At 40.3% G+C, this 24,704-nt stretch overlaps 1 protein-coding gene across 3 annotated transcripts in view; it reads left to right on the forward strand.

The window, feature by feature from the left end:
- The window catches only part of WDR89 (WD repeat domain 89), a 48,487-nt gene extending 25,016 nt beyond the window's left edge, over window positions 1–23,471 (forward strand). For all 3 annotated transcript variants that reach the window (XM_005685958.3, XM_005685960.3, XM_013967231.2), the window contains one exon: window positions 21,940–23,471. In XM_005685958.3, the coding sequence (XP_005686015.2) occupies window positions 21,970–23,130 (1,161 nt within the window). In that variant the 5' untranslated portion in view covers window positions 21,940–21,969 and the 3' untranslated portion in view covers window positions 23,131–23,471. The remainder of the gene's footprint in view (window positions 1–21,939) is intronic.

The following is a 24,704-nucleotide window of genomic DNA, read 5'->3' on the forward strand; positions in this document are numbered from 1 at the left end:
TGCCCTCTTCTGTGGGACAGAGCATCCTAGGTTGGTTCTTTGCAGCTTCAAGGGATACACAGCCCAACATCTAGCAACATCTCAGACTAAACAAATACCCAAGGTTGATCACCAATACTTTTCTATGAAAGATCTTGCTCAAATGAGGAAAAAGTAAAAGGATTTTAATCTAAAATGGAACTAGAGGATATGAAATGGAGACCCATGTATGTGCCCTCAGAAAAGCAAAACTTAAAGACTGAGAGACTAATTTCCCATAAATACCTGACTTAGAGAATTATCAGTTCAGTTCAGTCACTCAGTCATGTCCTGACTCTTTGCGACCCCATGGACTGCAGCACGCCAGGCTTCCCTTTCCATCACCAACTCCCAGGGCTTGCTCAAACTCATGTCCATCAAGTCTGTGATGCCATCCAACCATCTCATCCTCTGTCATCCCCTTCTCCTCCTGCTTTCAGTCTTTCCCAGTATCAGGGTCTTTTCTAGTGAGTCAGTTCTTCACATCAGGTGGCCAAAGTACTGGAGCTTCAGCTTCAGCATCAGTTCTTCCAGTGAATATTTAGGACTGATTTCCTTTAGGATTGACTGGCTGGATCTCCTGGCAGTCCAAGGGACTCTCAAGAGTCTTCTCCAACACCACAGTTCAAAAGCATCAATTCTTCGGAGCTCAGCTTTCTTTATAGTCCAACTCTTACAACCATACATGACTACGTGAAAAACTATAGCTTTGACTAGACGGACCTTTGTTGGCAAAGTAATGTCTCTGCTTTTTAATATGCTGTCTAGGTTGGTCATAGCTTTTCTTCCAAGGAGCAAGCCTCTTTTAATTTCATGGCTGCAGTCACCATCTGCAGTGATCTTGGAGCCCCAAATATAAAGTCTCTCACTGTTTCCATTGTTTCCCTATCTATTTGCCATGAAGTGATGGGACCGGATGCCATAATCTTAGTTTTCTGAATGTTGAGTTTTAAGCCAGTTTTTTCACTCTCTTTCACCTTCATCAAGAGGGTCTTTAGTTCTTCTTTGCTTTCTGCCATTAGGATGGTGTCATCTGTATATCTGAGGTTATTGATGTTTCCCCCGGCAATCTTGATTCCAGCTTATGCTTAATCCAGCCCAGCATTTTGCATGATGTATTACTCTGCATATAAGTTAAATAAGCAGGGTGACAGTATACAGCCTTGACTTACTCCTTTTCCTATTTGGAACCAGTCTGTTGTTCCATGTCCAGTTTTAACTGCTGCTTTTAATCTGCATACACATTTCTCAGGAGGCAGGTCAGGTGGTCTAGTATTCTCATCTCTTTAAGAATTTTCCAGTGCTCACTTCAGCAGCACATATACTAAAAGAATTTTCCACAGTTTATTCTGATCCACACAGTCAAAGGCTTTGGCATAGTCAATAAAGCAGAAATAGGTGTTTTTCTGGAACTTTCTTGCTTTTTCAGTGATCCAGCAGATGTTGGCAATTTGCTCTCTGGTTCCTCTGCCTTTTCTAAAACCAGCTTGAACATCTGGAAGTTCACGGTTCACGTACTGTTGAAGCCTGGCTTGGAGAATTTTGAGCATTCCTTTGCTAGCGTGTGAGATGAGTGCAATTGTGTGGTAGTTTGAACATTTTTTGACATTGCCTTTCTTTGGGATTGGAATGAAAACTGACCTTTTCCAGTCCTGTGGCCACTGCTGAGTTTTCCAAATTTGCTGGCATATTGAGTGCAGCACTTTAACAGCATCATCTTTTAGGATTTGAAAGAGCTCAACTGGAATTCCATCACCCCACTTGCTTTGTTTGTAGTGATGCTTCCTAAGGCCCACTTGACTTTGCATTCCAGAATGTCTGGCTCTAGGTGAGTGATCACAGCATCGTGTTATCTGGGTCATGAAGATCATTTTTCTGTATTTCTTCTGTGTGTTGTTGCCACCTCTTCTTAGTATCTTCTGCTTCTGTTAGGTCCATTTCTGTCCAAAGGACCATTTCTATCCATGCCCATCTTTGCATGAAATGTTCCCTTGGTATCTCTAATTTTCTTGAAGAGATCTCTAGACTTTCCCATTCTATTGTTTTCCCGTATTTCCTTTGCATTGATCACTAAGGAAGGCTTTCTTATCTCTCTTTGCTATTCTTTGAAACTCTGCATTCAGATGGGTCTGTCTTTCCTTTTCTCCTCTGCCTTTAGCTTCTCTTCTTCTCTCAGCTATTTGTAAGGCCTCCTCAGACAACCATTTTGCCTTTTTGCATTTCTTTTTCTTGATAATGGTCTGGATCACTGCCTCCTATAGTGTCATGAACCTCCATCCATAGTTCTTCAGGCCCTCTGTCTATCAGATCTAATCCCTTGAATCTGTTTGTCACTTCCACTGTATGATCGTAAGGGATTTGAGTTAGGTCATACCTGAATGGTCTAGTGGTTTTCCCTACTTTCTTCAATATAAGTCTGAATTTTGCAATAAGGAGTTCATGATCTGAGCCACAGTCAGCTCTCAGTCTTGTTTTTGCTGACTGTATAGAGCTGTATAGAGGATTATCAGATTTACAGATTTATTGAAGCTTAACCTGTGACCTTCCCTTGTAGTTCAGTAGGTAAAGAATCTGCCTGCAGTGCAGGAGATGCGGGTTCGATCCCTGGGTTGGGAAGATCCCCTGGAGAAGGAAATGGCAACCCACTCCAGTATTGTTGCCTGGAAAATCTCAGGGACGGAGGAGCCTGATGGGCTACAGTCCATGAGGTCGCAAAGAGTCGGGCATGACTGAGCGACTAACACTTACTTGCTTAACCTGTGACCAGTGAGCATCCTCCAAAACTTTCTTCCCATCCTTGAGCCAGTGAGCTCTCTGCATATCTCCCAGCTGGACTTGTCCCCTTTTGCACACTTTGTTCATAAAAGCAACCCACCCTAAACCTTAACAGGCTTGTCTGTAATTTGCTACAGCTTGGTGTCCCGAATTGCAGTTTCTCTACTGTCCCCAAATAAACTTGATTTCTGGTAACTTGAGCGTCACTTCTTTTAGATTGACATTTTATTTTCTTAACCAATTTTCAGAAAACAAAAGTTTTAAATTTTAATTAAGTCAAGCTTTTCTTTGCTGGTTTGTGCTTTTGTATTCTAAGAAATCTTCACCTAACCCAGGGTCATAACTTCCCTACTTCTTTCCTAGAAGTTTTGTAGTTCTTGCCCTCACATTTAGGTTTATGACAGTTTTAAATGAATTAATAGTCCTTGTTCAGACCTCTCCTTTATCTGATATTAATAAGCCACTGCAGTGTTGGGTTGTAAGTTAGTATGTTGTTGTTTAGTGGCTAAGTCTTGTCCAGCTCTTTTGCAACCCCATTGACTGTAGCCCACTAGGCTTCTCTGTCCATGGGATTTCCCAGGTGGCTCAGTGGTAAAGAATCTGCCTGCCAAGGTGGGACATGCAGCTTCAATCCCTAGGGTAGAAAGATCCCCTGAAGGAGGGTATGACAATCCACTCCAGTATTCTTGCCTAAAAAATGCTATGGACAGAGGAGCCTGGTGGGCTACAGTCCATGGGGTTGCAAAGAGTCAGACACGACTTAGGGACTGAGCCTGCAGTGTTGGGATGCTGGAGGGCTTTCCTCATTGTCCCTCCTCCACTCATAACTTTAGGCAGGCACTGCTCTGCTGAGCCAGATAGGGGATTTCTCACCTCAACCTTCCTCCACCAGCAGTAGACTTGTTCCTTTTTACTCAGAATGAGAATCTTAATGGAGGCCGAAGGTCATTCTCCTCCATGATGGCTTGTTTTTTCAAATTTGTACACACCTGTGTATAATCACCACTCAAAAGTCCTCTTGCTCTCTTTCTCAGTCTGGATCCCACCAAAAGATAAGCAGTATTCCAGTTGCTACCATTACAGATTTGTTTTTTCTGTTCTTAAACTTTCTATCAGTGAAATCCTGTAGCACCCTGTTGTGCCAGGCTTCTATCATTAAACAGTTCTGAGGTTTATCCACCTTGTTGCATGTACTGGTGGTTTGTGGCTTTCTGGTTTCTTTGCTGTGTATAATTCTATTATATTGATATATCAATACCACAATTTATGAGCTTCCCAGGTGGCGCAGTGATAAAGGACGTGATAAAGAACGTGCCTGTGAATGCAGGAAACATAAGAGATGCAGATTTCCCTGGGTCAGGAAGATCCCCTGGAGGAGGGCATGGCAACCTGCTCTGGTATTCTTGCCTGGAGAATCCCATGGACAGAGGAACCTGGTGGGCTACAGTCCATAGGGTCGCAAAGAGTTCGACACTACTGAAGCAACTTAGCACGCACATAGGCTCCACAGTTTATAAAGACTATTTAAACAACTGGATGATTGATTATCTAATTAATCATCTTTTAATTGTCCTAAATGCTTATAATTATCCTAAAAGTAACATGCCAATGGACTATCCGCCTTGTCCCTGAGGTCAGAAACCTAAGAGCCATCTTTGACTCTTCTCATACTCCTCTTGAAGTCTAATGAGAAAATTCTGTTGATTCCTCTTTCATAATTACAGCCACAATCCAGCCACTTCTCCCTGTTTTTCATATCTCTTGTCCACAGTTGTGCAACAAGGCTTTTCACTGCCTCATTCTTACCCAAAGGTGTGTTCTCCAGGCTAAGCCAGCCAAGGAATCGGTCACAAACGTTTCTCACCTGCTGTCAACCTGCAGTGGCTTGCTTCCTTACCTGAGAGTAAAAGCTGAAGTCCTCACCGTGGCCTGCAAAGCTCTTCTCTGACTCCAGCTACCTCTTCAACCATAATTCCTTACCACTTTCTTTCCCTGACGCAGCTTTAGCTGCTCCGGCGCACCTGCTGTTTTTCTTTGCCCAGGAGGCTCTTGGCTCATATGGTCCAATACTTTGCTTCTGAATTTTATTCTGGTCTTGGCTCAAATGTCACTTCATGAGAGAGGCTTGCCTCTAATGACCAAATCTAAAAGGCTCTTCCTGGGACTCCCCTTACAGTCCAGGGATTAGGACTTCACCTTCTAAGGCAAAGGGTTCAGGTTCCATCCCTGGTCAGGAAGTTAAGATCCCATGTGCCATGTGGCCAAAAAAACAAAACGTAAAGCAGAAGCAATACTGTAACAAGTTCAATAAAGACTTCAAAAATTGTCCACATCAAAAAAAAAAATCTAAAATAAAAGGCACTTCCTGTCTCATGTCTTGACTTACACATAATTTTATATAATATTTATCACTGTTTCCATTAGGACTTCCCAGGGGGCGCTAGTGGTAGAGAACCCACCTGCCAATGCAGGAGACATAAGAGATGCGGGTTCCATACCTGGGTTGGGAAGATCCCCTGGAGGAGGAAATGGCAACCCACTCCAGTATTCTTGCCTGGAAAATCCCATGGACAGGGGAGCCTGGCAGGGTATAGTCCCCAGGGTCTCACAAAGTTTCACAGAGTCGGACATGACTGAGGTGCCTTAGTACGCACGCATGGTTTCTGTTATAATCATCTATATATCTATATATATCTGTCTCTTCACCACCCTCTTTTGAGAGCAGGGACTTTGCCTGTGTTCTTTGCTAAATCCATTGTGTTTTAGGCCTGTCATGTCAGCCATTCGAGAATTATTTCTGAATTACTGAATAAGGATTTAATGATATTGCTTATCGGTTTCTAACTGTAACAGTATTCAAATGACTGATTCTTTGATGTTAACATCATTCTATTATAAGCCATGATTCTTTTTGTTCTCCCTCTTATCTTCCTTTTTCTTTTCACAGTTATTAAAGAGAACGTTTACTTAATTTTTAAAAGCATCTATTGAGAATTATAAGAAGAAGTAGTAAACATAGAGTACCAATTCAAGATTTGAACTCTTCCACGTTGCTACTGTCTGTTCCAAATTAAGACATCTGGTGATTGGGGAAGTTTGGTTCCTCTCTGTTTGGTTCACCAGCTGGTTGTTCTGGAAAGGCAAAAGCAATTTATTGTTCTTCTTGAAAGAAGCTGGGTGTTCGTAGACTTACTATAAAGGATGGATTTGGGGTGGAAGATTTACTTGAGAAGCTGGACACCTCAAGATGTTACTGAGAAAAATGCCTGTTTTTTAAAAGATACTTTGAATGTTATATCTGGGAGCTGAAGGATAATCTCATACTGCTTGAGAGAGTGTATGTGTGTCATTCCTTCCTCCCCCCTCCCCCCTTTCCCTTGGTAACAAATTCCTGCACTTTAAAAACTGTGCTCTCCCTAAGAATTTTAGTGTATTTAATGCATGTAGTACCATATGTTGCTGCAACCAGTTATCTTGAACATTCGTGTAAGAATAGCATATTCAGTCTCACTAAGCAGGATTAATTTACAAAGACATTAAGTCTCAGTCATTAATGAATGTGATATTTGAAATTACACTGAAATTGTAGCAGATGTCAGTTTAGCATACCTTCCATTAAATATGTAGCACTTCTGCCCAATTTAAAACAAATGGGTCTTTGACAACGCAAAGGGTTGGATGGGGTGAGAGTTAGGAGGGAGGTAGGTTCAAGAGGGAGGGACGTATGTATGTCTATGGCTGATTCATGTTGACATGTGGCAGAAACCAGTATTGTAAAGCAATTAGCCTTCAATTAAAAATAAATTAAAAAAAAATAAAACAAATGGTTTCTTGATAAATTGTTTTAAAGCCAATTCTCTGTTAGTTTAAAACATGCACACAAATTTCTCTACATTTGTTATATGAAAGTTTTCTGAGAAACATTCACCTGACACTAAACCAGTGCTTGCTTTTTATCCCAAGATATTCTCTAGGACATATTGGTAATGCATAGGAGTGACTGTTCTTTAATGTCCAGTATAGAACTTTTGTAACTACCATTAGATTTTTCCCATTTGCCATCGACCTTGCCAGTAGCACATGTCATGAGATATCAGCAGTTACTTCTTCCAAATTCTCTGCTAACACCTCTTCCCTTAAAAAATAAGTATAGTGTATGTTGATTATACAGATAACATAGCCTACAGAGAAGGAAATGGCAACCCAGTCTGGTATTCTTGCCCAGGGAATCCTGTGAACCGAGGAGCCTGGTGGGCTGCCGTCTGTGGAGTCACAGAGTCGGACATGACTGAAGCGACTTAGCAGCAGCAGCAGCAGCAACATAGCCTACACCTATTTCTAAAATGCTAAGCGCTTACGATAGAGATAGTATAGTATAGGAGTTCCCCACTCCAGTACTCTTGCCTGGAAAATCCCATGGACGGAGGAGCCTGGAAGGCTGCAGTCCATGGGGCCACTGAGGGTTGGACACAACTGAGCGACTTCCCTTTCACTTTTCACTTTCATGCATTGGAGAAGAAAATGGCAACCCACTCCAGTGTTCTTGCCTGGAGAATCCCAGGGACGGGGGAGCCTGGTGGGCTGCCGTCTGTGGGGTCGCACAGAGTCGGACACGACTGAAGTGATTTAGTAGTAGTAGTAGGGCTCTGGAACAAGAATAGTTGAGTTCAGAAGCCAGCTTTTTCAGAACCTCCCTCCCACCTCCCACCCCATCCCACCCTCTAGGTTAGCTGCATGTTAGCTGTGCTTTTCTTATCAGTTTAATGAACATATAGTAGTTATGGGATTATATCATCGTTAAAAATTTTAACAATATAGAAAAAGTACTGAAAAGGCAACATATTCCCTCCATACACACACACATACATACACACACACACTCCAGATACTTGAAATACATTTTATGAACATTATTCCAAGACCTTTCTTGTGTATATACAGAGAAGATGAACAGAAGCATGCATGAATAGGAATAATTTTATTAAATATAATATTTATATATTTTATATAATATTTATTAGTATATATTTTCTCTGAATAGTATTGCATTTAACTTGGGTTTAATTAACAAAAACATAAAATGAAAGAAATAGCTAGAATTTAGGTGTTTCTTTAATATGAGTTCCTTTGCGAATTCCCTTTGAGTTAACCCAAAGAAAAGATGAATGAGATTAAAAAGTTTCAGGTAGCATCCACATTGGTGATTAATTGATGCAGTCAGATGTAGGTTTTTCTGTGGTGATTGGCAGAATCAGACTCCTTTCATTTTATGACTCAACCATTCTTTTTCTTTGGTTGCACTGAGCCTTCCGTGTAGTGCTCGGGTTTCTCATTGCGGTGGCATCTCTTATTGCAGAGCACAGACTCTCAGTGTGCGGGCTTCAGTAGTTGTGGCACTCAGGCTTAGTTGCTCTGTGGCTTGTGGGATCCTCCTGGACCAGGGATCGAACCCATGATTCCTACACTGGCAAGTGGATTCCTATCCACTGCACCACCAGGGAAGCTTGACTCAACCATTCTTCAGGGCTTTGGAATCCTCTGCATCCAGCCAGCAGGTGGATGAAGAGAAGGTGAAGAAGGCATCACCTTTTGATCACCTGACCCAAATACAACCATTGCTTCACTACTACTGGCAAAAAGTCATCACAGGCTAGGGCTGAGGCAATCTTTGCTGGGGAACCTGGACTCTTTTCCCTTCTGGGACCCCGTGAATGTCCTGTACCAAATCCCAGATATATCTATTCCTGTGGGCTGCTTCTCATGTCTTAAACTCAGTGTGGAGACCTTGGAAATATAGTAGGCAGCCCTCCTTCACCCTTTTGTACCTTTCACATAGCCATGATACATTTGTCAAAACCAGAATTAACACTGGTATAATACTATTAAGTAAAGTACCGAATTTATCTGGATTTAACTGGTTTTCCCACTGATTTCTATTTTTGGTTAAGAATCTAATCAAGAATACCACTAATCTAATCAAGAATACCACCAATCTCTCAGACCTTCCTTCTTTTTCATGGCTTTGAAACTTGAAGAGTACTAGCCACATATTTATAGGTTGTCCCTCAGTTGAGTTTGATGTTTTCCCAAGAACAGACTGAGGTTATGAATTTGGGGGGCTTCCCCAGTGGCTCAGCAGTAAAGAATCTGCCTGCATGTCAATGTATGGTAAAACCACTACAACATTGTGAAGTAATTAGCCTCCAATTGAAAAAAAAAAAAAGAATCTGCCTGCAGTGCAGGAGCTGCAGGAGACACAAGTTCAACCCCGGGCTTGGGAAGATCCCCTGAAGGAGGGCATGGCAACTTACCCCAGTATTCTTGCCTGGAGAATCCCATAGACAGAGAAAACCAGAGGGCTACAGTCCATAGGGTTGCAGAGTCGGACACAACTGAAGTGACTTAGCACTCAGACACGTGAAGTTTTGAGAAGAATGTCACAGAATGTCATCACATCACATCAGGGGGCAAGTGACATCAACATAATTTACCATCAGTGATGTTAACCAAAAGCAGAGAAATTACTTTGCCGACTAAGGTCCGTCTAGTCAAGGCTATGGTTTTTCCTGTGGTCATGTATGGATGTGAGAGTTGGACTGTGAAGAAGGCTGAGCGCCGAAGAATTGATGCTTTTGAACTGTGGTATTGGAGAAGACTCTTGAGAGTCCCAAGGAGACTGCAAGGAGATCCAACCAGTCCATTCTGAAGGAGATCAACCCTGGGATTTCTTTGGAAGGAATGATGCTAAAGCTGAAGCTCCAGTACTTTGGCCACCTCATGCAAAGAGTTGACTCACTGGAAAAGACTCTGATGCTGGGAGGGATTGGGGGCAGGAGGAGAAGGGGACAACTGAGGATGAGATGGCTGGATGGACATGAGTCTGGGTGAACTCCAGGAGATGGTGATGGACAGGGAGGCCTGGCGTGCTGCGATTCATGGGGTCACAAAGAGTCGGACACGACTGAGCAACTGAACTGAACTGACTGAACTGATATTAACCTTGATTGGTTTTTTAAGGCGGTATCTTCTGGTTTTCTCTAGTAAAAGTCTCTTTTTACTCCTTCCTTACTCTGTTCTTTGGAAGCAAATAATTAAGTTCAGCCTATACTCCAGGAGAAGAGAGTCATTTATTTTTATCAATATGGATTCATGGCTATTTATTCTTTTTTATCTTATTCTTTAGGTTATAACCCAGTGTTATTTTGCTGCTCAGATTGGTCTAGAGTGGCCAGTGGGAGATCATAGCTCTTGTGTCTTTTGTTTTTTTAATCACTTCTTTACTTTTGGGCACTATTTGTTGCTTTAGGCTCATCTTCTAGTTTCCCTATCTGAGACCTAGATTCAGGCCATTTTTCCAAGGAGATCAAAGGGTATTTTTAATAGGATAGATATTAAGCCTCTCTAATTGGTACCTAACTTCCCTGGTGGCTCAGCGAGAGACCTGGGTTTGATCCCTGGGTTGGGAAGATTCCCTGGAGAAGGAAATGGCAACCCACTCCAGTACTCTTGCCTTGAAAACCCCATGGACGGAGGAGCTTGGTGCAGGCTACTGCCCATGGGGTCGCAAAGAGTTGGGCACGACTGAGTGACTTTACTTTCACTTAAAGAATCTTGGAGAAGTTGACTGAGAGCTTGAGTTTCACTTCAGTGAAAGTATATTCTCTTCTAAAACATATTGAAGTTCATTTGCTGTTTAGAAATGTATTTTTCATTATGAAATGAAACAATCTTAAAAAAACACTCAATTTGATATGTTTCATATGGGGCTATTTTAGATCTTCAAAAATAGATTAATTTAAAAATACACAGAAACTTAGCAGATAGAGTTTTATATTAAGTTTTAAAATATTGTATCATTTCAGTGGTTCATTTTTTGTTGTTGTTGTTGATGTCTTTAGAATCAAGGATCCTACCAGTATTACTTGGCATAGATTTTTATAGTCTTCTGACAATTCCTTTTTGTATCCTATTATTTCCCTTTTATTTTTGGGAAAAAACAACAAACAAACAAACAAGTAAAAAGATAGGAAAGGGAGAGGATAGAATGTTCTAAAGGGAGCAAATGATCAAAATCCCTCTCTTTAAAATTAGTGAAATTTGACTTTTTAAAATATGTTTCCTAAGTCTTTCTTTTAGAAGCCTCTTACATTAAGTCAGAATAATGAACAATGAAGTCTTGGTAATAAAACCCAAGACTTTATCTCTAATTAGTTTGAGTGGTTCTGACTGCATTAACAAAAACTCTACTGCAAATTGACTTAAATAGTCAGGAAATGCTGAATCTCATAAACATGGAATAAAAGTTCTTTCCATTGGTTGGATTGGGTGCACTTTAGAATTTGTGTTTCACATGTGAACAGATTATAGTTGAGAGGGGGATACATGTGTTGAATTGGCAAAAATGTAAGATTTCTTTACCAATTACAGGTTAAAAGGAATGGCATTGCTACGATTAGGTTAATCAGAATTCAGTTCTGGGCCTGTGGTCAACCCCGAAACCATGTTGATGCCTCATGGAGAGGGAAGAGGGGTAGTTGGAGGGTTTCCCTTGTACTAGATGGCCTCTAGACTTTCCTAATTGCCCTTCAAATAAAATATGATATATAAATGACCCCTCTGCCCTTAATAATAACTTGAGGAGTGTAATTGTGGTGGACAAAGTCTGTGATTAAAAATGGGACCCCCAAAATTAAAAAGTGGTGGTTACTAGGTGGCAGCATTGCTTTTACTTCTCTGCTGTTTTAAGAGAAATTTCAGGAAGAATGACCATTTTCAGTTAATTTTGCATCTTGTGGCATTTGTGCACTTACTTGGTATTATCCTTACGGCATCAAACTCATCCTAGGAGAGAATTATGGGTTTGGTTTTTGTTCAAATTACAAAAGTTTTATGTTTACAAGGAACTTGTGGTGACAAAATAGAAAAATAAAAATCTTTTTTGGGGGCAGAGGGGGCTCCAGTGAGGTTCTGTGCACATGTCTGTGTTGCTCTGTACTTGGCTAACGGAGGATTCACCTGTAACTTAATTTGGAAGAGTCAGAGGGCCCAATAGGAAGAGTGGCAAGGTGAGAAGACATCAGGATGGGCAAGAACACTGGAAAGGCAGGCTTTTAGAATCTCCCTGTGGTGAACTCTTCCTCTCTCCTGTCCACCATATAGTTTCTGTGACTAAACCTGTCTGAATTCAGTCATAAAACAGAAAAACGTATGTGAAATACCTGCCAAAGTTCTTAGTGTGAGCTAATGAATTACTGTATCTGCAGTTCTCAACAAAATCTATACAAATCTCTTTAAAATAAAGGTCCGCTCCCTCTTAAACAGGAATTCTAACTTGGTAGTTAGGGGTGGGGGAGAATGGCCAGTTTTGTGTTTTTGAGCTCCAGAGGATTCTGATGTGTGTCCAGCTGGGATGGAAAAGAGTAAATTTGTCCCCTTCTAAGCTCAGAGCAGCACTTTGTCCACTCTTGATTTTCATGGTGGAAGAATAAGGCTCATGGATTTTAGCCAGTGGTTCAGTATCAGGCTTCCCTGGTGGCTCAGAGCTTAAAGCATCTGCCTGCAATGCAGGAGACCTGGGTTAGGAAGATCCCCTGGAGAAGGAAATGGCAACCCACTCCAGTATTCTTGCCTGGAGAATCCCATGGACGGAGGAGCCTGGTGGGCTACACTCCACGGGGTCGCAAAGAGTCGGACACGACTGAGCGACTTCACTTTCACTTTCACTTACTATAGCCTTTTTCCATGTTGGTGTGTGTGTTTGCAATCATCTTGCTCCCTTTTTCTCTCCATCTGCTTATGCTGATGTGTAATTCCTCCTCTCAAAGCCTAATAGGCATATTCTTTAATTAAAGTCAACACTAATATTTTAGTACTTACACAGAAGAAGAATCGCATAGAATTGAAATGAACACAGGTTCACAGGTTTTGAAGTTACAATTTGAGTTTCAGATCAAACTCTCCCTGTATTTTCTGCTTATTACCTGTGAGAGCATTGGCAAGTTACTCAGTTATTCTGAGCTTCAGTTTCTTCTGTAAAATGGTGATAAAAATGCCTATTTCATAGGGTTAAATGATTAAGATTTTAAAAAAATACTAGATGTAAGTTTTCAGCACACAGTCTAGCATTTGTTGAACGCCAATTATGATTGTTTTCTTTTCTACAAGCCTCTGTCGTCCTAGCCCACCTTGCTAGTTGTTTCAGTATTATTGTCGTTACATTATTAATGTGGACTGTGTTGTTGTTAAAGACCATCTCTGAATGACTTTTCTCATTTAGCTTCTCCCTACATTTAGGACATTAGCTGAATCTCTGCATTTTACCGTCATCAGAGTTCCTTGTGGTCAGTGGGCAATATTAAGTATCAGCTGTGGGGAATTTGGTTTTCTGACCCAAGTCTGATAAATTGTTTCAAAAGAAAATTAGTCCTTTATCCAACATATAGTTTAAATACAACTGTTATTCTTTAGTAGAAAAATGCAATAGTATTTGTTGCTTATGTTGTCAAATCTTTCAAGTATGATGAACATTCATACCAGAAAGATAGAAATTCATCTATTTCTAAACATACTCCTCATTTCTGACTTCCTACACAATAATACATGGCCAAAGATTTTTAGTATAGTGACTTTTGTAATCAATAGTTTCTAAATAGGTATAAAATGTGTGTTTTCTTTTAATACTTTTTTTTCATCTTGTTTAAATGGGAAAGAAAGCTACTTCCTCTTCCATTATCAGCTTCCCTTGTGGCTCAGCTGGTAAAGAATACGCCTGCGATGCAGGAGACCTGGGTTCGATCCCTGGGTTGGGAAGATCCCCTAGAGAAGGGAAAGGCTACCCACTCCAGTATTCTGGCCTGAAGAATTTCATGGACTTTATAGTCCATGGGGTCGCAAAGAGTTGGACACAACTGAGCGACTTTCATTTCCATTATGGAATTACTTAGAAAAGGCAAAATGATAGGATACCAAAAGAGGAACTCCCCAGGTCATTAGGTGCCCAATATGCTACTGGAGATCAGTGGAGAAATAACTCCAGAAAGAATGAAGGGATGGAGCCAAAGCGAAAACAATACCCAGTTGTGGATGTGACTGGTGATAGAAGCAAGGTCTGATGCTGTAAAGAGCAATATTGCATAGGAACCTGGAATGTCAGGTCCATGAATCAAGGCAAATTGGAAGTGGTCAAACAAGAGATGGCAAGGGTGAGCGTCGACATTCTAGGAATCAGCCAACTAAAATGGACTGGAATGGGTGAATTTAACTCAGATGACCATTACATCTACTACTGCGGGCAGGAATCCCTCAGAAGAAATGGAGTAGCCATCATGGTCAACAAAAGAGTCCGAAATGCAATATTTGGATGCAATCTCAAAAACGACAGAATGATCTCTATTCGTCTCCAAGGCAAACCATTCAATATCATAGTTATCCAAGTCTATGCCCCAACCAGTAACGCTGAAGAAACTGAAGTTGAATGGTTTTATAAAGACCTACAAGACCTTTTAGAACTAACACCCCAAAAAGATGTCCTTTTCATTATAGGGGACTGGAATGCAAAAGTAGGAAGTCAAGAAACACCTGGAGTAACAGGCAAATTTGGCCTTGGAATGCGGAATGAAGCAGGGCAAAGACTAATAGAGTTTTGCCAAGAAAATGCACTGGTCATAGAAAACACCCTCTTCCAACAACACAAAAGAAGACTCTACACATGGACATCACCAGATAGTCAACACCGAAATCAGATTGATTATATTCTTTGCAGCCAAAGATGGAGAAGCTCTATACAGTCAGCAAAAACGAGACCGGGGGCTGACTGTGGCTCAGATCATGAACTCCTTATTACCAAGTTCAGACTCAAATTGAAGAAAGTAGGGAAAACCGCTAGACCATTCAGGTATGACCTAAATCAAATCCCTTATGATTATACAGTGGAAGTGAGAAATAGATTTAAGGGCCTAGATCTGATAGATAGAGTGCCTGATGAACTATGGAATGAGGCTCGTGACAGTGTACAGGAGACAGGGATCAAGACCATCCCCATGGAAAAGAAATGCAAAAAAGCAAAATGGCTGTCTGGGGAGGCCTTACAAATAGCTGTGAAAAGAAGAGAGGCGAAAAGCAAAGGAGAAAAGGAAAGATATAAGCATCTGAATGCAGAGTTCCGAAGAATAGCAAGAAGAGATAAGAAAGCCTTCCTCAGCGATCAATGCAAAGAAATAGAGGAAAACAACAGAATGGGAAAGACTAGAGATCTCTTCAAGAAAATTAGGGATACCAAGGGAACATTTCATGCAAAGATGGACTCTATAAAGGACTGAAATGGTATGGACCTAACAGAAGCAGAAGATATTAAGAAGAGGTGGCAGGAATACATGGAAGAACTATACAAAAAAGATCTTCATGACCCAGATAATGATGATGATGTGATCACTAATCTAGAGCCAAACATCTTGGAATGTGAAGTCAAGTGGGCCTTAGAAAGCATCACTACGACCAAAGCTAGTGGAGGTGATGGAATTTCAGTTGAGCTGTTTCAGATCCTGAAAGATGATGCTGTGAAAGTGCTGCACTCAATATGCCAGCAAATTTGGAAAACTCAGCAGTGGCCACAGGACTGGAAAAGGTCAGTTTTCATCCCAATCCCAAATAAAGGCAATGCCAAAGAATGCTCAAACTACCGCACAGTTGCACTCATCTCACATGCTAGTAAAGTAATGCTCAAAATTCTCCAAGCCAGGCTTCAGCAATACGTGAACCGTGAACTCCCTGATGTTCAAGCTGGTTTTAGAAAAGGCAGAGGAACCAGAGATCAAATTGCCAACATCCACTGGATCATGGAAAAAGCAAGAGAGTTCCAGAAAAACATCTATTTCTGCTTTATTGACTATGCCAAAGCCTTTGACTATGTGGATCACAATCAACTGTGGAAAATTCTGAAAGAGATGGGAATACCAGACCACCTGACCTGCCTCTTGAGAAATCTGTATGCAGGTCAGGAAGAAACAGTTAGAATTGGACATGGAACAACAGACTGGTTCCAAATAGGAAAAGGAGTACGTCAAGGCTGTATATTGTCACCCTGCTTATTTAACTCCTATGCAGAGTACATCATGAGAAACGCTGGACTGGAAGAAAAACAGCTAGAATCAAGATTGCCAGGAGAAATATCAATCACCTCAGATATGCAGATGACACCACCCTTATGGCAGAAAGTGAAGAGGAGCTAAAAAGCCTCTTGATGAAAGTGAAAGAGGAGAGTGAAGAAGTTGGCTTAAAGCTCAACATTCAGAAAACGAAGATCATGGCATCCGGTCCCATCACTTCATGGGAAATAGATGGGGAAACAGTGGAAACAGTGTCAGACTTTATTTTTGGGGGCTCCAAAGTCACTGCAGATGGTGACTGCAGCCATGAAATTAAAAGACGCTTACTCCTTGGAAGAAAAGTTATGACCAATCTAGATAGTATATTCAAAAGCAGAGACATTATTTTGCCAACTAAGGTCCGTCTAGTCAAGGCTATGGTTTTTCCTATGGTCATGTATGGATGTGAGAGTTGGACTGTGAAGAAGGCTGAGTGCTGAAGAATTGATGCTTTTGAGCTATGATGTTGGAGAAGACTCTTGTGATTCCCTTGGACTGCAAGGAAATCCAACCAGTCCATTCTGAAGGGGATCAACCCTGGGCTTTCTTTGGAAGAATGATGCTAAAGCTGCAACTCCAGTACTTGGCCACCTCATGTGAAGAGTTGACTCATTGGAAAAGACTCTGATGCTGGGAGGGATTGGGGGCAGGAGGAGAAGTGGACGACAGAGGATGAGATGGCTGGATGGCATCACGGACTCCATGGGCGTGAGTCTGAGTGAACTCCGAGAGATGGTGACGGACAGGGAGGCCTGGCGTGCTGCGATTCATGGGGTCACAAAGAGTTGGACACGACTGAGCGACTGAACTGAACTGAACTGAAGTGAGGCTGTCCTTCAGATTTCATATTCAAACTTGGTCAATTCAAGAATAAGAGGAATGCCTAGTTGCAGTTTGATGTATTTTGAATGTACTTTATATATAGAAATAACACTTTGTTGGGTTTATTTTAATAGGAAGTAAAATAAAAGAACATTTTGATTGATAAAGATAACTTAAATCTTACTAAGGCAAAAGCCCCAGAAGAAATACTTAATGTTTAGGGATGTTGTTAACAAGTAAATCAGCTCTCTATTATCTAAGGACTGTTCCTCAGATTAGAGATTAATGAGCATTTTCTATCTGATGTGTTTCAAGATGGCTTAGTGAAAACTTTTTAGCCAACGCGCTTTAGACTCTGCTGAACTTCCTTTATCTGGACTTTTCCTCCTTGTCTCATCTCAGTATTGGGAAAGTACAAAGTGCAGTGTGAATTAAGAGGTAGTGGCAGTAACTGCCTTCCCTTCTCTTTTCTGTTCTGTTCTCTTTGGGCTTATCTTCATTTCTCTTCTTTTCTCCTCCCTATTCTTTGCTTCAGTATTCTTTTCTGTTCTTTTCTATTTGTGCCCTTTTTCATGTGTGTGTGCATTAGTATAAGAAAGGCGTCCTCAGCTCTCACTAGCCTGTTGAGATCTAAAATGCTAACTTAGCTTCCTTTTATGTATCTAACAGAAACAAATAGACAAAATATTAAAATTATGGTTAATCTTATTTGTTCTCTTTATACATTTTTGTTAGGTTGAACCGTGTGAAGTTGTCAATATTGTTTTGATCTCCAGAAATAGATTGAACCTTATACTTCAGTTAGTAGCCTGCAGCAAAAGATTTGAAAAGGGATTGGATGAGAGCCTGAGTAGGAGAACTGGATATTCCCCAGAGATTCTGGCTTAGGTAACTGAGTAGATGAGAGTGTTGTCATGGTGCCAATACCATCGACCAACATAGAGAACATCGAAAAGCATAATTTGGTTTTATTTTTACGGAGAATGTTTCACAGAGGGGAAGCATAAATAATCAGTTTAACTTGGAGTTGTAGTGGGATTCAAGGAGAGATGGCTAGTTGACACTTGGAAAAATGGACTTGTAAATAGATGAGCTTATTGGCATGTAGGTGGCGCTTGAAAACATGAATTTCAATGAGGTTACTGAGTGAGAAGAAAAGAGAGACTATGGCTTATCTTGAGAGTGGGAAGAGGATCATGCCAAAAAAAAAAAACCCAAACCTTCAGATAAGGGCATACATAGAAGTAAAAAGGTTTATTTATCATTTTACAATGATTCATTAGTATGTAAAATTAAGATTAACTGTGTAACCTTGGAAGCTATATTTCAAATATGGCTCATTTGCATAGGCATATTAATGTGTTAAAACTAAGTCAGAGGTTTTCATCTTTTCCCAAGGAGATTAAAGTAATATATTACTATTTGTGCCTGTGGACAAATGAATATAAACTCTATAATATTGAGAGCATTGTGGGATCTACCTGTCTTCTAATATCTTTCTCTTTTTTTGAAGCACTATACTGCATTTAAACAGTGTGTCAGGTGGAACACTAGTTAGATTGTTACCATCACTGCTGTCTTAAAATGTTGGTTTGCTGTAGCATTCCATCTGGGGCCCACTCTGCCTGCATCGATCCCAGAATCCTTTGGATTGAAGCCTTGCAGGGGACTGTTCCAATGCGAAACAGACTCTGGGCAACACTGTTGGGGGAGGAGTACAGCACGGCTGTATTGCTTGGGAGTAGCAGTGCACAGCCATAGTGCTATAACTTACTGTTAACTTAAAAGTCGCATTCAACCTCCTTATTGTTTAAAATTCTCATCAATCTGATATTTCATATGCAGAGATCAATATGAAACAGTAGCAAAGAATTGTTTCTTTTGTAATCTTATTAACACTTTGATTATTTCAAGAATGGGTAGTTGTTTTTTATCTGGAATTTAAAAGGATTTTTTACTTGAAGTCTGTAGGCAGTATACTCTTAACATGAACACACATTTTAGGACGTAGTTGAATAGCTCGTAGTAAAAAAAAAATATTATGTTAAATAATGTTTCTTTCACAAATATAAAGTCTTTTTATTTCCTTTTTGTGCTTTATTTAAAGTACTGCTAAAGAATGCCATTATGTTACTAATTTCCATAAGCAGAGCTCTCCCTGCAAACATACAGACATATGACATATCATTTTAGGTTTATTCTGCTTCTCCTGGAGCTCTTCAGCTCTTTATGCATGAAAGCTGAATCAATTATTCATTCATTGATTCAGCAACCATATTGATAACAAAAAAGCAAGAAAGTCAGGTAAAATCAAGTTTTTCAAAAATATTGAGTGAAAAGAGCAAATTGTAGCAAAGATACATATAAATGTGATGCCATTTTTAGAATTTCTTAATCATAGAAGTTGTATCTGTCGTTTCATTTCTTTAAATAAAAAACTGAGGCAAATGTGGCAAAATGTTAACATCTGTTAAATCTAGGTAATACAGTATTTGAGTATGTTTCCTTTTTTCTACACTTCTTTGTACATTTGAAATAGTTCATAATTAAAGCATTTTTAATTTTTTATATAACAAAATGGGCAATATGATAGGGAGTGACCGGCCACTTTAGGTTGGTTGATCAGGGAAGTTCTCTCTAGGGAGGTAACATATTGAGACCTGAATAACAGACAGGAGTGACTCACACAAAAAATGTATAGATAGTATTCCAGACAGAGAAGCAGCTACTGCCGCAGTCCTGAGACAGAAGCATGACGCGTTCAAGGAGAGAAGGCCATTTAACCTATCTGGTTTTAAAACCAACAGTTATGCTCTGGAGGTAAATGGTCTTCTAGTCTCTGAATACTTAAAGGAAGCTCACCATTTTCAGACTTAGCTTATTCTTATACAGAGTTGTTCCGTGTAGGGACTTACAGCCTAATTGTGATAATGACATATCAAAAGCACACAGAAGCTGGCCTAAGGAGTTTCTCAGTGCTCAGGTCAGAGATAGTTTGAGCACCAACAACTTAAGGAAGTGATCAAAGTTGTTATTATGAGCCTCTGTGATGTGATGCAATAAGAAGTCCCCAGCATCACATAACGGAGAAGGCAATGGCCCCCCACTCCAGTACTCTTGCCTGGAAAATCCATGGACGGAGGAGCCTGGTAGGCTGCAGTCCACGGGATCGCTAAGAGTTGGACACGACTGAGCAACTTCACTTTCACTTTTCACTTTCATGCATTGGAGAAGGAAATGGCAACCCACTCCAGTGTTCTTGCCTGGAGAATCCCAGGGACGGGGGAGCCTGGTGGGCTGCCGTCCATGGGGTCGCATAGAGTCAGACACGACTGAAGTGACTTAGCAGCAGCAGTAGCAGCAGGATCACATAAATTGTATCCCTGATAACAATGTTAAACTGGAATCTAATCTCAAAGAGGAGACAATTAGAAAAATCTAGAATATAGGACATTTTATGAGACAACTGGCCGGACTTTTCAAAAAATTCAGTGTTAAGAAACCAGAAGATTGGGGAGGTTCTCTGTATCAAAGTATTTAGAAGTGAAATGATATTTTGTCTGCAGTTCACTTTCAAATAGCTCATCAAAAATGCGTGTGTTTGTGTTTATAGAGATAGAAGAAAGCAAGTTGGTGATCCTCAGAGGTGAAAGACTGTGTGTATGTGTGTGGGTGTCCATTGTACTATTCTTTCAACTTTTGTAAGTTTTAAAGTATTCAAAATTTAAAGTTGGAGAAGATGCTTATTCTTTTGAACCTCAATCCAACTTTTAATATATTTTGCCTGTTGGTTTAATTGTGCTGTTTGGAGCCACTCTGATGGTTTGAATTCTCCAACATGTGGTGTTAGTGTCATTGGTAATGGTAATCCTGGTCATTTTTATGTAACATTTGTTGAATGTGCACCATGATCTGCCAGACACATTATTTCAGTTAATCTTTCTAACCACTCTTGAGTTCATATTCATTTCTCCTTGTAAAGATGAAAAGACAGCTAAAAAGCTATCACTAAAGCAACAGGAAAAAAAAGCATTTCACCTTAAGAATGAAAATGTGAATTTGTGAGGCTGGCAAGAATATTCATTTGGTGAAACCAAGATAGAAAAACTTGGGATAAAGTCACTAGACTTTATGCATATTTTTCTGGCCTGAAACTTGTTCTATATACAACCTACCATTGAGAAGCAATCTAGTGTGGTGGTAAAGGTCACCGTTCCTGAAGCCAAAATGCCTGAGTTCAAATTCCAGCTCCACCATTTGCAAGCTGCTCCTGCCTGAGAAGCACATCTCTGCAATTCCTACTGGGTACCTCTATTAGTTTTTTTTTTTTTAATCACTGCTGTAACAAATTATTGCAAAATTGGTGGCTTGAAATGACATAAATTTTTTTATAGCTCTGGAAGTCAAAAGTTCAAAGTGGGTCTCACTGGGCTAAAATCAAGGATCAGCAGAGCTGCACTTTCACGTGGAGGCTCTAAAGGAAGCTATTTCCTTCCCTCTTCCACTCTCTAGAGGCCACCCAATTATTGGCTTCCCTCGCCCAAATCAGTAATGTATCTCTCTGAACCTTTCTTCCACAGGAACATCTCCCATTGATTCTCATATTCTGCCTGCTTCTACTTTTAAGGGCACTGGTGATTACTTTGGGATCACCCAGATAGTCCTCAATAATCTATTTTAATATCAACTAATTAGCAACCTTAATTCCATTTACAACCTCAATTCATCTTTGCCATGTAACCTAACATATTCATAGGTTCCTGGGATGAAGGCATGAACATCGTTGAGGGACTATTTTTCTGCCAACGCATCTGTGTTAGATTCTATAATTGTATAAGGTAGCTGGGGCCAGGAGAAGATGATCCCAAAGTAGAGATCCTGGCTAAGGCTGAGGACCATGAGTAGGACCAATAATTAGGTTTGAGCTGAAAGGAATTACTAAGCAATGTATGTACATGTACATACATTTTTATAATCTCTTACTCGCAGTAGATTCAGTATATAAAAAGTGGTTGAATTAGAAGGAAGCAGCTGAGTTTTAGTTACATCATGGTAGGGGAATGATTAAAATATTAGATTTTATTTCTGTTTTCTTGTGCCAGCTCTCAGAGGGAAATGTTCTTGATTTAATTACAATGTAGAGACACTTTGGGTTTAATTTCAATTTTTGTTTTTATTACAGATTTTTACTACCCTTGGATGCACTCCTGATATGGAGAAGATTGAAGAACAATTTGCCAACTTGAACATTGTTAAACGTTCCTCAGAAACTAAAGAGCCTACTTACCTGCTTGGCATAGACACATCAAAGACTGTACAAACAGAAAAAGGAAGCTTGGTTGCTGTTTTATGTTCTAATGGATCAATCAGAATATATGATAAAGAAAGGTTAAATGTAATACGAGAATTTAGAGGATATCCTGGACTTAATGGAGTCAAGTTTGCAAATTCCCATGACAGTGTGTATTCCTCATGCACTGATGGCACTGTGAAGTGTTGGGATGCTCGACTGGCCAGTGGAAAGCCTGTCCAGCTGTTCAAGGGTTACCCTTCCAATATTTTTATCAGTTTTGATATAAGTTCTAATGATCATGTCATTTGTGCTGGTACAGAAAAAGTTGATGATGATGCATTGTTGGTATTTTGGGATGCCAGAATTAATTCTCAGGACTTGTCTACTACCAAAGAGCCACTTGGTGCATATTCAGAGACACATAGTGATGATATCACTCAAGTATGTTTCCATCCCAGTAATCCAAACATGGTAGTCTCAGGTTCAACTGATGGCCTGGTAAATGTATTTGATATTAGCGCAGATACTGAAGACGATGCACTGGTCACAACCTGTAACTCAGTTTCATCAGTAAGCTTTATTGGTTGGTCTGGGAAAGATTATAAACAGATTTACTGCATGACACATGATGAGGGATTTTGTTGGTGGGATCTTAATCATCTGGATACAGATGAACCAATTACATGTTTGAACATTCCAGATGTCAGAGAAGTAATTAACGTGAAAGAAGGGATTTTGGACTATTTGATTGGTGGCCTATATCATGAAAAGACAGACAAATTATTTGTTGTTGGAGGGACAAACACAGGAATCATTCACATAATGAGCTGTATGACATCAGGATTGGTCCATGTGACCAGCCTTCAAGGAGGGCATGCTGCTACAGTCCGGTCCTTCTGTTGGAATATGCAGGATGATTCTTTGCTAACTGGAGGAGAAGACGCACAGTTGTTACTTTGGAAACCTGGAGCAGTAGAGAAGACATTTACAAAGAAAGACAGCATGAAAATAGCATCCTCTGTATACCAGCGAGTTCGCGTTCACAGTAATGATTCTTATAAGAGAAGGAAAAACCAATGATGTTACATTGGGCGTTTACATTGGTTTTATAGTTGCAAATAATTATTTCTGTGTACTACCTGTGGTAGACATATAAAAGCTCATATATAAATAAAAACAAGCCAGTTAGCAAACAATCCTGGGAAAATGCTGAGAATGGTTTAATTCAAGTCTTCGTGTATTCTAAAATTATTTTTTTAAAGCTGCCAGTTGAGTATATAATCAGTGAGTTGAAAGTAAAATTACATTCCTCATTTTAAAAACCCATCTGTTGAATTAGTAAATGTTGGGTTTGAAGAAATAGCTTTGATAAGGGTTTTTTAGAAGTAGACGGCTGGTGTGACTTTTAAAAACAGGTGGTTTGGGTTGTGTTTTTTAAGCTCAATTTTTAACTTTTTAAATCATCTTTATTATTTATAAAACCAAATAAGACTGTTTTTTCTTTATTTGAGAAGCCCCTACTTGCTTAATACATGTGGATTACACTAGCATTGTAGTTGAGTCGCAAAATCATGTTCAACTCTCTGCGACCTCATGGACTGCAGCACGCCAGCCTTCCCTGTCCTTCACTGTCTCCCAGGGTTTGCTCAAATTCATGTTCATTGAGTCAGTGATGCCATCCAACCATCTCATCCTTTCTCATCTTCTTCTCCTTTTGCCTTCAGTCTTTCCAGCATCAGGGTCTATTCCAGTGAGTCGGCTCTTTACATCAGGTAGCCAAAGTATTAGAACTTCAGCTTCAGCATCAGTCCTTCCAGTGACTATTCAGGTTGATTTTCCCTAGAGTTGACTGGTTTGATCTCCCTGTAGTCCAAGGGACTCTCCAGAGTCTTCTCCAACACCACAGTTCAAAAGCGTCAGTTCTTTGGTGCTCAGCCTCCTTTATGGTCCAACTGTCACATCCATACATGACTACTGGAAAAACCATAGCTTTGACTATACAGAGCTTTGTTGGCAAAGTGATATCTCTGCTTTTTAATATGCTGTCTAGATTTGTCATAGCTTTTCTTCCAAGAAGCAAGTGTCTTCTAATTTCATGGCTGCAGTTACCATCTGCAGTGATTTTGGAGCCCAAGAAAATAAAGTCTGTCACTGTTTCCACTTTTGCCCCTTCTATTTGCCTTGAAGTGATGGGACTGGATGCCATGATCTTAGTGTTTTGAATGTTGAATTTTAAGCCAGCTTTTTCATTCTCCTTTGTCCAGCCTGGCATTTCACATGATGTACTCTATATATGGGCTTCCCTTATAGTTCAGTCTGTAAGAAACCTGCCTGCAGTGCAGGAGACCTGGGTTCAATTACTGGGTTGGGAAGATCCCCTGGAGAAGGAAATGGCAACCCACTTCAGTATCCTTGCCTGGAAATCTCATGGACACAGGAGCCTGGTGGGCTGCAGTCTATGGGATAGCAATGAGTCGGGCACGACTGAGCGACTAACACTTACTTATTCTATATATAAGTTAAATAAGCAGGGTGACAATATACAGCCTCGTCTTACTCCTTTCCCAATTTTGAACCAGTCATTTGTTCCATGTAGGATTCTAGCTGTTTCTTCTTGACCTGCATACAGATTTCTCAGGAAACAAGGTGGTCTG

The sequence above is a fragment of the Capra hircus genome, chromosome 10, assembly GCF_001704415.2.
Source record: "Capra hircus breed San Clemente chromosome 10, ASM170441v1, whole genome shotgun sequence".
NCBI lineage: Eukaryota > Metazoa > Chordata > Mammalia > Artiodactyla > Bovidae > Capra > Capra hircus.